We start from the raw sequence: 15,284 nt of genomic DNA on the forward strand, positions 1-15,284 counted from the left end.
CAGCTTCTACTTGTTTTTACCATATATTCCAGGGATATGTATGGGGTTTTTTTTTTTGTTTGTTTTTACATTTATACAGTTTACATTGCTTGACCCATAAATAGCACTCATAAGATTAATAGGGCCATAGTTTTAAAGAGTATTTACATAGCCCCACCATGCATACAGAGCCTTTTTAATATTGAAAAAATCAAAAAATTTGAACTTTCCATCACTAGCAATATAAATTTGGCCATCTAAGCTTATAAACCCTGACTAAAATACAAGCAATCATTTCATCCATAAATGCTGTTTCTGGTTCTCCAACAAATCTAGCACTGCAGTGTAACAAATGTCTTGCAATTCAGGGATATAAAAATAATCAGCTTTAAAATCTGAACTGTACAGTATGTACATTAATATTTGCACCGTTAAATTAGGAATACACTTAAGTCTATGAAATACTACATTATAAATAGCAACGTCTTTTTCAATCTGGAGCTGGAGCTAATACAATGCAGCGTTTACCTGGCTAACTGAAAGGGGACGAGGTGGCCTCACACGATGGGATGCACAGTATTGGCTGGGTCAGCGTGACTACGTGCATGCCGCACAACAAGACAGACTGATCAGGACCTGGGCCAACCTGGTGTAGACAAAGGACACACACTATCACTTTACAAAGGTGGCGGGAGTTCTCCATTGTCTAAAATCAACACCCCCGTCCAATCACCTCCTGACAGTCTCTTGAGGATTGGAGACCAAAACCGCTACATAGGGCTGTAATGCACCTGACAGGCACAAGATGTGGCATCAACCTGGCACCATCCAAGGAGGGCAAACTGGAGAAATCACACCTTCCAAAGGTTAATCTGACACTGTAAACAGCAGCAGGGGTCTCATTTACATGGGCAAAGCACTTCAAACTATTTTAGCAACTTTCCTATGAAGAAAAAAGATAGGATTCAAGATGGTTAATGGCAGTTTAAACATGATCCCCACAGCTACTAGGTTAAGAAATAATACAGTTTTTGCCCTTGTGTCCCTTTTTCTTCTTGGATTTAGTTGTCCTCTGACCAAACTGAGGAGTGGGGAGTGCAGAAGTTGGGCTCGAAAGGTCATCTGTATAGTAGGCGTATCTCTGTGGCCGGGGTTGAGGAATTGGTTGTCCAAGAAAATATCCTTCTTCTTCTGAGTCGGAGGAGGAGGAGGTGGAAGAGCACCAGGAATCATCGTCCTCACCGTAGAGTCCCAGAAACCTAGGCACTCCTGGGTTCTGCAGTGCGTAATCGGAGGTGGCATGGGCGTACTGTCCATACAGATCAGCATTCTGGATGTATGCTTGGATTTCCCGGGCACTTTTATTCTGTATAAATTTCTCGTAGTTATCAGGGGTGTAAAGCCGCAGTCTGTCCTTGGGAGAGTATTTTCTTTCTGTGACCAGATTCAAGGCATTGTCAGAGCGGGACTTCCTACTTCTCCTGCGGCGATGGTGATGAGACCGGGATCCCCTCTCTTCAAAATGGTAGACCCGTCTTCGAGTCCTTTCACTCATCGGAGGCTGCCGGATTTCAATGTTGTCATAGTTTCCATTGTCAATGACATCATCTGAAAACTTGACCTGCTGTGGTCTGGATTGAGACTTGGATCTTCTCAGTACTGGCAGATGTACTACCGGTTTCTCCTCAGGCATGATTTTTTCTGGACACAACTCTGAACTTAGACTCTTCAAGGACTCTGCGCTCCTGTGCAACATGGAAGAGTTCAAAGTCCCCATATTGCTCATTTTCTCACAATCTTCTGCCTCCATTTCCTCAAAGTTTTGCAGGGAATATAATGAGGGTCTTGGCTTGCTTTCTCCATCCACTGAAGCCCCTAGAAGAAAAGTCAAGACAAAATGTGATCTTCTGACAATTACTACACACAAGCTACTGAAAGGAAGCATCTCAAAGAAAATTCTCCCAAGTGTCAATGTTTGATTAACACCCACTAGGTAAAACCAACATGCACTTGAGAAGGTTTGACTTTTATCATCGATACAGGGGGCATAGCCTCTTACAAGCCCAGCTCTTTTGTGGCCAGACATTAGTTATAGCACATGTCACGAGCAGCAAACATTTTAAAACTTCTCCACATGTAGAACGTGACACACAGAAGCTTCTGCCTCGTGATACATTAAAGCCAGACTACTTCACTTGAACATCTCTCAAATCAATCCCTTCCTTTGCATCCACATGGCCACAGTTAACGATCCTTTTATACCTAGCTTAGTGGTCAGCAAACCACAGCCCAAGGGCCACATCTGGCCCACAGCCTATTTGTGGATAAAGTTTCACTGGAACACAGCCACACCTATTCACTTACACATGGTCTATCGTTGCTTTCTGCAGTGACAGAGTTGAATGGCTGCAACAGAGACTGTATGATCTAAAAAGTGCTATCTAGCCCTTTACAGGAGAAGTTTGCCAAGCCCTGACACCTAGATCATCAGATCCAGTCTTCTTCCCCCTTTACCTCTGTAACATATGCCACTCTCAGATTAATTTTACTTTAATAAAGCTCTTCTCAAAACGGATATTGCTCTCCTTTTTTAATAGGGCCCAGGCAAGTCAAAACAAGTAAATATAACCCAGCAGACTGTAAGTGACTAGGGCATGGTACAGACTATTGTCACCTAGAGACTACATAACTTCCTACTTTCTAGAGGGAGCCTGTTTCTCAGCCCATTATTGTCAAGGAATGTCAGCCCTAACACTTTGTGTACCCAATGAGGTCTGTTTTTGATACTAAGTGTTAAAACACAGAGCCCAGCAAACAGGATATGCTTAATTCAGTCCCACCCACATTCTTCAACTCCCCTTTATTGTTGGCCTGCCTCATCTTTGACAAGTCCAACAGAAACTAGGAGGGTAGCTAGCTGTCTTAATTCCTTCTTGCCAGGGTTATTTCTGGCACAGGGCAGCCAGTAAAGCCTTTCCTGCCTATATTACAGTAACATAACCTTTATGAAAGGACTGAATATTATCAGTTGGACTATAAAACTAGCCACAGCCTTTGCTAGCCACGGACCAGTAATATTTCTGTGTTCAAAGACTTAACGCAAATGTGACATTCAGGAGGGGGTGGGTTCCAGACTCAGTCGTGCCTTTAAAAACCTATGTAAAGTCAGGCATTTAGCCTCTTGGTGATTTAAGTTTCCTCATGTGTAACACATACTAAGTAATACCCACTTGATACAGCTCAGGATCATTTTAAGGATAAAATGTAGATAACTGATACGAATATGCTTTGAAAACATTAAAATGAAATTATTTTTTAATCTGCATAAAAAACATTCAGCTATTTTTGAGCTATCTGTTGCCAGTGGGCAATTCAGAAAAATATAAAAGATGCCATGAGCTTATAAAGCACACATGCTGATTTTAGCATCTTGAAATTCCTACAGCAAATCTTAAGAGCACAGGATCTTTCAGACACAGATACAGACTCCATTATCCACATAAATCAATTTCCTCCTCTTTAAAATAAGGATAATACCTATTCAAGAAGCTTCTATTAAACACGTATGCTCACATTTATTTTGTTAGCGTTTGGCGTTCGATGTAAACTTCTTCCTTCCCTTGGTCTACAGTTTTTCGTAACATGGGCCCTACTGCTGAACTGTAGTTTGTAGAATAAATTTTTTAGTGGCTCTTTTTTCCAAAAACCCCATAATCCCTAGATTGCGTACCTGTGATGTTAGATAAAGCCAAAGAATCCATAGAATCTCGAACACTTTGCTCTGGTTTCAAGTCTGACAAACACTCCAGGGAATCTTCATACCAGTGTGTTTGATCGTGATTATAGCCTGAAGCCCCATGGTCCAGATCCAATTCCTGGAGCCTTCTACTGCTTGCAGGGCCTGGGTGGCTGCCATAAGCAGAATCGCCTAGTCCATCTTGTGACTGTGCCCAATACATATCAGACTGGTATTTTTTACTTGCAAGGCTCTGGTTATTTTGCTTTAACTCAGTCTTATTTTTAACCATGTTATCAGATATCCAGTGCTCACTGGCTCGTATATCTAGCTCACTGGGCGGCTGCTGAAAGAGGCTTTTATCACCAAACTTGAGGAGGAGCTGCGTCATATAATCTTCATGCTCAGCCCATTCTTCAGGGTCTTCTGGGGTTTCGTGCTCCACTCTGCCTTTCCAAAATTCTTCATTGACGAAACCTCCCTGCCTGGCGAGACTCAGATCCTCCAATTTCCGAGAAAGGGTGTCATCAGCATTGCCTGATAGGCCAGGAAACTTGTAGTTTAGAGCAGGCGACAAAAGAAGAGACTGTCTACACTGATCTGCTGACCGACTGCTCTTGCCCATCCGGACACTTCTTCTAGAGTCTCTTGATCGAGCTGACTGAAATGCAGAGTCAGAAGAATCAGAGGCATGGACGTCTTCACCAAGGCTGCATGTTTTCGAGCAATAAATCTGACCTTGTTTGGGAAGGAAGGGACACCCCAACAAAGAAGCTTTACACTGGGCACAAGAAAAGCAGGCTTCTGTAGCATGCCAGTGCTGCCCATCATAGGTCATCTGTGCATGGTCGACACCTGTTTTGAAGAAGGACAGAGTAGGAGGTTACAGTTCAATCTTGAAATAAAGGAAGAAAAAGACAAGAATGTTTGTATGGGGGAACTCTAAAAGGTGATGGAAATGTCTGTATCTTGAAAGGGCTGTGGGTCACACATGTACAGTTAATTGTCATTATTCACAGATCCCATATTTTTGAATTTGCCATAATTTTTTAATTTGCCTACTTGCTAAAATGTATCTATACCCGCAGAATCAATACTTGCAGAGCTTTCAGGGTTATTTGCTGACAGGTGCAGAATGATGAAAAATTTGAGTCAACTGATGTGCCATGTTCCCAAGCTGAGGTCAAACAACCGACGCTCTGTCGTTTGTCTCTGCGCTCATACTATAACAGCTGACAGAGCCATGGTCGATTTCTGCAAAGTTTTCTTTGCATTTTTGGGCTTTGTGTTGATTCCGCTGTTTAAAAGGGTTCCCAAGCATAGTGCTGAAGTGCTGTATACTGTCCCTAAGCTCAAGAAGGCTGTGATGTGCCGTATAGAGCACGTAAGTGTGTCAGATCTAGCAGCGTCATTCAGGCATGAGCTACAGTGCTCTTGGCTACGAGTTCAATATTAGTGAATCAGTATACACTAAATAAGGTGTGTTTAAACTAAGACATACATGAAACAAGATTATCTGTTGAGCAGTTCATGAAAATGTGACCAGAGCCTTGCAGGACCCCAACCCTGCAAGGAGCAATGTCCCCGAGGAGCAATGGTCCAGTAACTCAGGCAACTTTATAGAACACAACCATCGCAAATAATGACAGCTGACTACATATCCATTGTCAAAACTCCTCAAACTAAAACATTTAAGATCTGTACATGCCCCTGTAAGTTCTACAAAACAAACCCACACAGAGACTGGACAATCATAGGCCGGCTACGCACTTACCGATGTGCTCCCCACAGGTCTCACAGTACTCTGCATAGAGAGACTCAAAACAGCCGCAGCAGAATGGGCGGCCATCCTTCATGATGTATCTCTGTCCCCCCAGGACCGTTTCACACTCAAGGCAGCAGAAGTGTTTCATGTGCCAATGGCGACCCTCAGCTTCTGTGCACTCATCAGCAAAAATTATCTTTAAAAAGAAATGGGATGAAAAGATCATGGTGAGCTCTTCTAGAGGCCAATTAACTGCATGTTTTCTGGACAACTGATAGACATTGGCTCTTAAAGAAATCACTTAACTAGCTAACCTTGGTTCTTATAGCCTCAGGCTCACATCTTACTTGATTTAGATATGAAATAAAAGCATGAATTGAAAATGTTGAAAAAGAGAAACTCAGTGCTTGCTTAAACTTACAACAAAAAACAGATTTTTACGTAGGAGATCATTCATTTGGTCATATTTTTGCTCTCCAGTCACACTTTGTTGGCATAATCTGGCAAAGAATACATTAACATTGAAATAATTTAGTAGTCTGTATTTTGATACTTAACTCATAAAAATGTCTGCAGAATCAGCAGTTACAGCTATCCAGATGCTGTGCTGTGTGAACAGCACGTGTAGATAATGTTTCATTTGACCCGGTGGTCATCTCCAGATTAAAGACTTTATTTTTTATAATTTTGGTTTCAAAGAAATTTCAAATTGCATATTATTGAAAAAAACTAAAAACATAAATGTATAAAAGCAAGCACTGAAAGTTAACTGTCACTGATTGAAGGAGACTGAGGAGATACAGAATAAATGCAATAAGGTACCCTGGATTCGATCTTGGAATAGAAAAGAGACACTAGCAGAAAAACTGGAAATCTAAATAAAGTCTGTAGTTAATGGTATTATGCCAATGTTAATTTCTTAGTTTTGATGCATATACCATGGCTAGGTAGGATATTAACAATAAGGGAAGCTGGGAGAGGGTCTACAGAACTCTCTGTCATCTCTTCAAGTCTTCTGTAAATCTAAAATTACTTTAAAATAAAAAGCTTAAAAAAAATTCCTTTCACACCACCATCCCTTCCCACATGCCCCAGGGGTAACCACTGTTAACTCAGTGTATGTCTTTCCATACTAGTTCTGAGTGTATACAGATATATACACAATCTCGACTTACTCTCCCTTTATTTAACAAAAAGAAGATTGTCTACTACTTAATATTCTTGCAACTGGTTTTCTTCTCCCACAATCCATCAAGGACATCCTACTTATCAATGCACAAACACACCTGCTGCCTTCTCTTTATTAGCTGCATATTATTCCATTATATGAATGTACAAGATTATCTTAAAAATATCTAGACAGCAAAAGCAGGAGATATTTATATTTTGCTTAGATGTGAACAGTGGAATACTGGCTTACTAGAAGCTTATTTTTTCCAGTGTTAAGGGATAAACTTTTTTTTTTTTTTTTTTTTACCTCATCACATGCTGAACACCGTGGTTTGAGCAGTTCAGCATGGTGCCTGCCACAGTGAATTTTTCCATCCTGATAAAAATAGATGAGGTCGACCAGCAGCTCGTTGCACGTGTAGCAGACAAAACAGGAAGGGTGCCAGCACACTCCAGGGCCCGCACGAGAGGCAAACACTGCAATTTCACCTCCATTTATCTTCAACCCACACTAAAAACAAAAGGATTTGAAATTTAGATGATCCTTCTTTAAGAACTGGATGCTCAGCCTTTCCTACTTTACACTAAATTCCATTTTGTCAAGAAAGCTTTTATTTGTGGCCCCTCCTGTTAGTGATTAAATAGCTCTTTAATGCTGGATTATTTCTGATTCTTAACTGGAATGAACATGCCTCAGATATATTACCACACTAGACTGTTTCTAAGAATGGTTTCATCCAAGTCACATGAAGAGTCCTTTTCCTGAGCCAGCCTCCTATTGGATACATTTCCTACTCTGAGCCAGGAAGTGTCTGAACGTCTTCATTCTGTTTCTGCAGTTTTGAACAGTGGGTGTACCCCAGCACCTCTCTCCATGCCCAGATTTCACCTGATGTTTACACAAGGGCAGACTGAGTCCCCCTGTCAGTTATAAACATTAATGTCCACTTAATAAAAAGCTAGGCTGCCTTTTATGTTTTGGAGGCTTTTAGGGCCCACACCTGTGCTGGCCCGGTCACCTACCCCCAACCATACTCCATCCACGTCACTACCACAAGCTACTACTCATCCTTGGAAAGTGCTACCTGTTCGCACACGGCGTGCATCACTGCTCTGGACAAAAGTTTAATCGTTCCTCTTCCTAGTGCTTCTTTCTTCCTTTGAGCACTGAACACCTGCAATTCTTTCTTCTCCTCTTCACTCAGCGACTGGCAATACCGCACCTTCAGAGAGAAGAAAACAGAAGCACCACCCTGGAGCACCCAGTCTCCCTCACCAATTCAGTATTTCCAGGGTTAGAGTTTCGGCAAAGAGCAAGTTTAACTGGCCTGCCCCATAAATCCCCAATTTAAAAATGGCACTGTACCTTTAAAATGACATCAAATCTTATAGCCTCTCCAACAAAAGGGAAATGCAATTTGAAGGATCTTTTTTTAAAAAAATAAGGAGTGTTTAAACTTTTATCAGAGACACTTAAAAAAACTGGAAGACATTAACCTTTCTACAAAAGGTTTAAACTTGTTAATTGCCACTTTCACTCTCCATTCTACAGGCACTCCACTGCAGGGCCAGCCCTAACTACCAGAAAGCACTGACTCTAGATGAAGGGGCAGGGAAATCTCAGGAATTTATAGGTTCCTGATAAGTGGTGGGTGGCTGCAAACACTATAAAAAACAACTTGTTGTTAAGTTTATTGCACTGACACCCTTTTCTCTCTCAAAGAATGGAAAGCTGTATTCTCAAGGCAAATTTTAACTGAAGAAAGGCAAAAGAGCCCTGGCCAGTGAGAAGGTAGGGTTTATGAGAGGCAGCTCAATGTTTAGGGTGTATTTTTTTTCTTTAAATTAGGCTGCTTCCTGTTATTTTACCTCATTATCATGTGGTGGCAACTGGTACAAGAGCTGTTTAATTCGATGTTTCTCTCCAGGGCTGTTAACATAAGGAACCTTTTCCTCTGGTAAGCAAGCAAAATAGAGCTGGATCTGGGTAAGAGATGAAAAACAAGGACATCAGCATACCGGAAGTGAACATCTTAGGTTACATTCCATCTTAGAAAGTTACCTTTCTCTTTAGGTACAGGGTTTGGCCTCTTGTAGCTAATGAGAAGACCAGCTGAGCCAACTCAGCAGAACTGCAAATCTTCAGATAGCTAGCATCCAGCTGCTAAATTGCTCTTCAGGAATGTAATTTGTAGTGACAATTAGGGGCATCATAAATTATGCACCATAAAATGTGCACACTTAATGCTACTATTCCTCAGCCTATCTCCCTAGGGTCAGCCAAGAAAGAATGCCGGGTGAGTGCTGCATATGACCACACAGGCTGTGTGACGCCGCCCAAAACCCAGACACTACACAAGCACACTCAATTTGCTCTCTGAATTTTACACGTCACAAAGACAAAAGCTGTTTTGTTAAACTGTGTAAACTCTCCCTTATCAGGTTCTCTCAAGCATCAGCTTTCTTTGCTTCCATGGGTGTTATTTTCTAAATACCCGGAGTCCGTTTCCCCACGGAAACTGGAGGGGGGCCATACTGAGCTGTACTGAGGTCACTTTGAAAGGAGAACTCCATTTCTGTTTTTTTTTTCCCCCATGGTATTTCAAGGTATATCCCTTAATGCATGTAGAGTACTTTGCAGTGCTGAGAATCAAGGTGGTTTGAGGGGAAAAGATCAGGGAACTAGGGGCTTGTCTGCTTCAGTTTATCTTTCTATCACATAAAACGTACCCAATCGTAAGCTGAAAGAAGGGGTTTTCTGCTAGTAAGTAGTCAAAATATTGCTTTCCTAACCAGTGTGCCAGCACACCACCCTCCCTCCCCATTGTGTCAGCCACAGAAGCTTTTACAGTTAGGAGTGCTTACTGAATACCAGTTCCATGTGCACCGGGTACTGTGCCAGGATGAGTAGGGAGCCCCTATTCCTCAGAAAAGTTTCCCACCATGCAGGAAACCCCCATAACTTAGGAGCAGTCATACACCCAGCTGGGACCTTTTATTTCAAACTATGGCTTCACCTGCATCTGTCACCAGCAATTTTTAGTAAGTTCATCATTATAAGGATATTGAGGAAATAAAACTCTGCATATACAATATTCTTATCTTAAAGTAACAATACAAACAAAGCATAAATTTTTTTTTTTTTTTTTTTTTTTGCAATACACTCTGTGGTGACAGATTCTTTTATGTGTCAGGTTATCAAAGGTCAAACGTCTAAGCAATAACACTTCAGGTGATTTCTTACAGCTCTGTACTTCTCATCTCTTCCAAAGCAAAAGCATTGCTCAGAGCTGGCATGGAAATGTTCCTCTTTCCTTTCATTACCTTTATATTGTTACTTGATGTCTTCAAAAAGTTTAAATTCCTCTCACTCTCTCCCAAGAGCGAAGAAATTAAGTATGCCCTTCAAAAGCAAAAATTTATACTACCCAGAGAGTAAGGACAAAGGAGGGTAGCATAGCGTGTCAGTAATGGTAGGAATGGTCTGTACATTTTTTAGCATTTCTCAAAAGAAATCTGAAATGTTGTTGGTAAACAGAGCACATGGAGTGATGAGGTCCCACCTGCTCTGGCCGCAGGCCTGGGGGCACCCAGGCATACTCCTCCAGGGCACAGCCAGAGTCGTCGTCAGATGTGGAGCTCCTCTGGCACCCGAAGGCAAGCTTGCTCATTTTGGGCTCCATCTCCAAAGGCATAATATTGAAGTGAAAAGGCCGGTTTCTCAGTCACAGGACATCAAACAATGGCTGCTGTGGACAATATAGGGAAAAAACAAAGAAATTAAAACCTGAAGGCACTACTCTTGCCCTCCAGGAACTTGTATGGAATGCTGTTTACACACAGCTGGGCCTGGTTTTCTAGTAACTAGTTACCCGTTTCTAGTCACCAAGTTACCAGTGTCGCCACCCCCCAACCCCCAGGCCCACCAAAACTGCGCATCTAGAGTTACACAATTTGGAAGCAGCCCCCTTAACAACTTAGCATTTCAGAAGATGCTACCAAAACTAGCTTAGTTCCAGCTGCCTTTAACAAGCGCCTCTAACACGCTATTCGTTAGAAGGGTTCTCAAGAAACTGCTTTGTTGACTTTCTAACTTTCCCACAAATGAAATCCTGTGAAGTCCCAAGAGTGGAAGAAGTGTCAGAGATGGCACCGCCTCCTGCCCTGCCTGCTGCTTTGTGCTCCCGAGACCCCACCCTGCTCCTGGGTCTCCTAATCCCAGCCATTTACTGCTGCCTGCACAGAGTGGGTCCACTGGCAGACTGCTCAGATTTCTGGTTTCTAATCAAGTTCTGAGAGTCAGTAAACCTCATTTACTCCCTGACTAGAAATAGCAGTTGAATCCTTAATATAGCACATTCAATCCAAAAGCCTTTAGTATCAATGGGCCAAAGTCTGCCAGACAGTTCATTAATGAGTTCCTTCAACAAAAAGTAATTGAATCCAAGCACGAGGCTAAAATAAAATCCTGCTAGCTGACTATTAGTGTGGAATTGCATTACCAGCAGGCATTCATTGAAAAGTCACACCTACTATGTGTGACAAGCTAGCAGCCAGCTACTGGGCAAAGTAAGATGTAAATCCAGTTCTGGATGAAAAGTCTTCCTCAGAGGGAAGGGCTGCAAAGCTGTTAACACAGGGGTCTCTTGCTCTACAGCCCAGGAACTTTGTTATCGGCGTTTAAGTTCCTTGTTAAATTTCTTTTGATTCTTAAACATCATCCCTCATCCCAAGGCACTAAGAAAAAAAGATACAAGACTTTTCAGAATCGATGCAGCTTGTTTTATACCTGCCCCTTTCCTTCTCCCTCCACCAAAAAAAACAAAAACAAAAACAAAAACCAACATAATTAGCCTGACCCCAATTTAAAGAAAACAAGGCTCAGGAAGTTCAATCACTCACCTAAGGTTACACAGCTGAAAGCCACAGAGTACAGTCACACTACGTGCCTGACTCATCAGACTCCCAAAAATTGTTCTGCCTTAAAAAATTCTCTCTCTTGCTAAAACAAGTAGGAAAGGCAGTGAACCCTAAGCACACTTCTGCCTGAGAGGAAGTCCTTTCTCAGCCACTATGTCAAACCCAACTCTACAGTATCAGAAAGTTACCTCTCACAACCCAATTATTAAAACGTACACTTTTTCTTTTATAAATCAAAGGACATAAATTAAAATTGCAACAGTTAACAAATGGAAGGCCAAACATCCAAGGGCTACAAATCGTTGTTAGAAGAAGGAGCGACGCCATACAGTAGGCAGATATTATTTCAGCTATTAGTTTAACTTTTCCTTCACCCTGAACAAAAAGTAAAGATGAACTCATTTCCTCCACTATCATTGGGAGGTTACGACCTTTTAAACAAGTCGTCATTTCACACAGGTGCAATTCATTCCCATCTTGACTTAAGAAAGGCTCTCTAAACAGGCACATTCCTCTTAGCCCTCCGTAAAAAAAGGATGTGTTAATGAAAGTCAGAAAATTTCTTGGATCTAGTCTTTCCCTTTTGTTTTGGAAAAAGCAACTCCCACATGTCAAAGGAAGAGAACTAGAGGTTAAGAATTTAATTAGTAACTCAAAAATCCCCACCAGGAGAACGGGGGCAGGGGGGCTGGGAACCTTCAATGCAATTTTAACCTGAATATTGAAATATATATATTTGGCCCTTCCCAAATCTGGCTGAGGAAGGAGACACTAAGGTACCTGCACTGCAGAAACTTACAAAAAGCATAAATATTAACAAGAACCTATTAAATATTAATATATTATAAAACAAGAGAAAACACAAATTTAAGACAAACCATGGATTTTCCAAGCTAGCACAAAGACGCAGACTACCAAAGATCTGAATTACTTTTACAGCTATATTCCTAGATTAGCCTTTTGCAAAAAAAGTAGTAAATTGCCATCCCAATCAAGGTAAATCAACTTTAGCACTAAATGACACAATCCACCTCCTTCCAATCTAGATGGGAGGCCACCTCCTTCCAATCTAGATGGGAGGGACACGAGTTATCACAGGCAAGGCTTTCAGTTTTATGTGTTGGCATTCTGACAGCTAACTGATTCCTGGTGGGATTAGTGTTATGACATTTAATTATCACATGGAGCAACCCAATGAGGGCGTGTCTCAATTCACAGGGGGGAAGACGGAGCCTCAGAACGAACTGTCACAGGACAACTGTCCAAAGGCACAGTGGCCTTAGAACTTGGCCTGTGATCTTAAACCTCTAACCCCACACTGCCTCCTAGAGGTGGAACCTGACGGAGCCGGTTCCCCTTTGCTGTGGCCAGTTAGTACCGCTACTGCATCAGTCACGACAAATGACTGAATGTAGGGAGACAGTCCACTTTGCCCAGAAAAGGCACTTCAAGGAAAGCACACAGTGAAAAAGGATTATAAAAATTCACCAGCCTCATGAGCTGTGGGTTCAGAGTTTATTCTCTGGAGAGACCCTCTTTTTGCTTTCTATCAGAGGATAATAAAATGACAAAACATTACATGCATTGGGAAGGTCTCAGAGCTGACAAAAAAAAATTAAAATAATAAAAGTTACATAGCATGACCTTTACTTGATAACACAAAAATCTGAATATGGATTTTTCTCTTTTAAAAAATTACTTGTGTCAGTAGACCCTTATATTCTTAAGTATATCATTTTCTCAAACTGTGTCATATGAAAGCAGGTGACTGCTGATCATGGTTCTTGGACTATAAAATGTTAAAGTAATAAAAACGATAAATAAAAACATTTCACAGGGGCGCCTGGGTGGTTCAGTCGGTTAAGTATCTGACTCTGGATTTCGGCTCAGAGCATGGTCTTAACGAATCCATGAGCTCAGTCCCCGCGTCAGGCTTTGCGCTGTCAGTGCAGAGCCTGCCTGGGATTCTTTCTTCCTCTCTGCCCCTCCTCTGCTCTCGCTCTCGCAAAATAAATAAACTTAAAAAAAAATACACGATCTCCCAAATACACCTTATGTAGGCATTTACATTTACTGTATTGAAAATGCTTGACAGCACAAAGAAAGAGGGGGACGTGGCCATTACTTATGCTCTGGGTCATGATGTAGGATCTTCCTAATGACATCTAAATGTGGTTCTGTCTCGTCTGCCAAAATACCACCTTTTAGAACAAACACGAAACCATGTGTGAATTAGATCTAACAGAAAGATTTAATTAATTTCATTTCCAGGTATTGTCTCTAGGTTGATCATGTGAAATACAGACACAAATCAGGTCTACAAATGAGTTGAATTATAACAGGAATAGAACTATCCAAAGTTGGAATTATGATATAGAAAATTTTCAACATTTTTTTTTGAAGAACCACACTTAGATGGGCAAAAGTGGCCCTGTCCTTTATTAATTTTGTACTTAATTTTTGTAAATTTTTATTTTGATATAATTTCAAGCTTCAGGAAAGTTGGAATAGCCCTTTGTAGCCTTTACCCAGACTCATCAAGTGTTTGCATTTTGCTTCATCTGGTTTATCACCATTCTCCTCCTCATGATCACAAACACATACTTTTGTGGGAGCCTTACGGAAGTGCAGATTTTTAACATCCTCTTACCTAACCACAGCTAAGTTAAATATGGTATTATATTTTTTAAATGTTTATTAAAAAAAAAACTATATGCAAGACACGGTGCTAGATACTGGAGATCAACAGAGTAAAAAGCCAAAATAACTTAGTATTCTGTGATTATTCTGAGGAAGGTTTATTGTACTGGTAGTGAAATGCTGTAACTGAATGAACTTAATCACATGTGAATGACAATTATGCATTAACTAATTCTGTGCTAGGTTTGCCCCTGTTAAGGAAATGGATCTGGAAGGGCCCCACCTCTCCAAAGTCTCTTCATAATTCCGCATGTCTCACAATGCAGGGAAAAAAGTAGAACAATGTTCAGGAATGGGTTTGTTCAGGTTCCAGAGTTTGACCGTCAAGGAAGCATGTAGAGGGAGCAACACCTTTAAGAGCTAACAGCACTGTCGAAGATGGCACTGAGGTCAAGCACAGAGAACAGATACTTGGATTAAATTACAGCAGGTAAGGAGTTATTTGCAGGTACTATTTTAAAGAGAGGACTAAAAGCAGACTAGAAAGAAGACTCAAGGAGACGAATGACAAAAAGAAGAAAAGGGAATGGACAAGGGAGACGAGAAGAAAGCCCAGGGTTGGGTAGAGAGAAATGAGATACTTTTTTCTTACGAAGACAAGGACTATCGTGGGGATGCTCCCAGCCAGCCAAACAACAGAAGGTGGAAGAGTTTCATTTCCCTTCCTTCTCCTTTTCTCCTTTCTTCCTTCAAAATAGTTAGTTACTTCTCACCATTTAAAAAAAACTCAAAGACAAACAGTTCGCAGACGTAGGACTTCTCAATCATCATATAATTGTCAAGAGAACATCTGACCCAAGGGACAGAGCAATACGTAAAGGAATGGGATCTGGGCTTCAGCATTCAGTAAACCCAGCCCTGAACTCTTCAGACCTTTGGCAAACCACCAAACGCAATGGGGCCTTGTTCTTTATTGTAACTATTTTCCTTACAAAGATGGTCTAAGTAGGTCAAAGTTTTAAAGAAGAAAGGAATTACACGAATATAAAGAATTAAAATTACTACTGACTGTGT

At 41.2% G+C, this 15,284-nt stretch overlaps 1 protein-coding gene across 3 annotated transcripts in view; it reads right to left on the reverse strand.

Annotated features, from left to right (window-relative positions):
- Positions 1-15,284, reverse strand: part of PRICKLE1 (prickle planar cell polarity protein 1) — a 111,817-nt gene continuing 96,533 nt past the window's right edge. For all 3 annotated transcript variants that reach the window (XM_043563415.1, XM_043563413.1, XM_043563414.1), the window contains exons 2-8: positions 10,214-10,399; positions 8,520-8,633; positions 7,736-7,873; positions 6,958-7,161; positions 5,490-5,676; positions 3,710-4,570; positions 1-1,854 (exon numbers count right to left, since the gene is read on the reverse strand). In XM_043563415.1, coding sequence (XP_043419350.1) covers positions 992-1,854; positions 3,710-4,570; positions 5,490-5,676; positions 6,958-7,161; positions 7,736-7,873; positions 8,520-8,633; positions 10,214-10,345 — 2,499 coding nt within the window. In that variant the 5' untranslated portion in view covers positions 10,346-10,399 and the 3' untranslated portion in view covers positions 1-991. The remainder of the gene's footprint in view (positions 1,855-3,709; positions 4,571-5,489; positions 5,677-6,957; positions 7,162-7,735; positions 7,874-8,519; positions 8,634-10,213; positions 10,400-15,284) is intronic.

The sequence above is a fragment of the Prionailurus bengalensis genome, chromosome B4, assembly GCF_016509475.1.
Source record: "Prionailurus bengalensis isolate Pbe53 chromosome B4, Fcat_Pben_1.1_paternal_pri, whole genome shotgun sequence".
NCBI classification, from domain to species: Eukaryota; Metazoa; Chordata; class Mammalia; order Carnivora; family Felidae; genus Prionailurus; species Prionailurus bengalensis.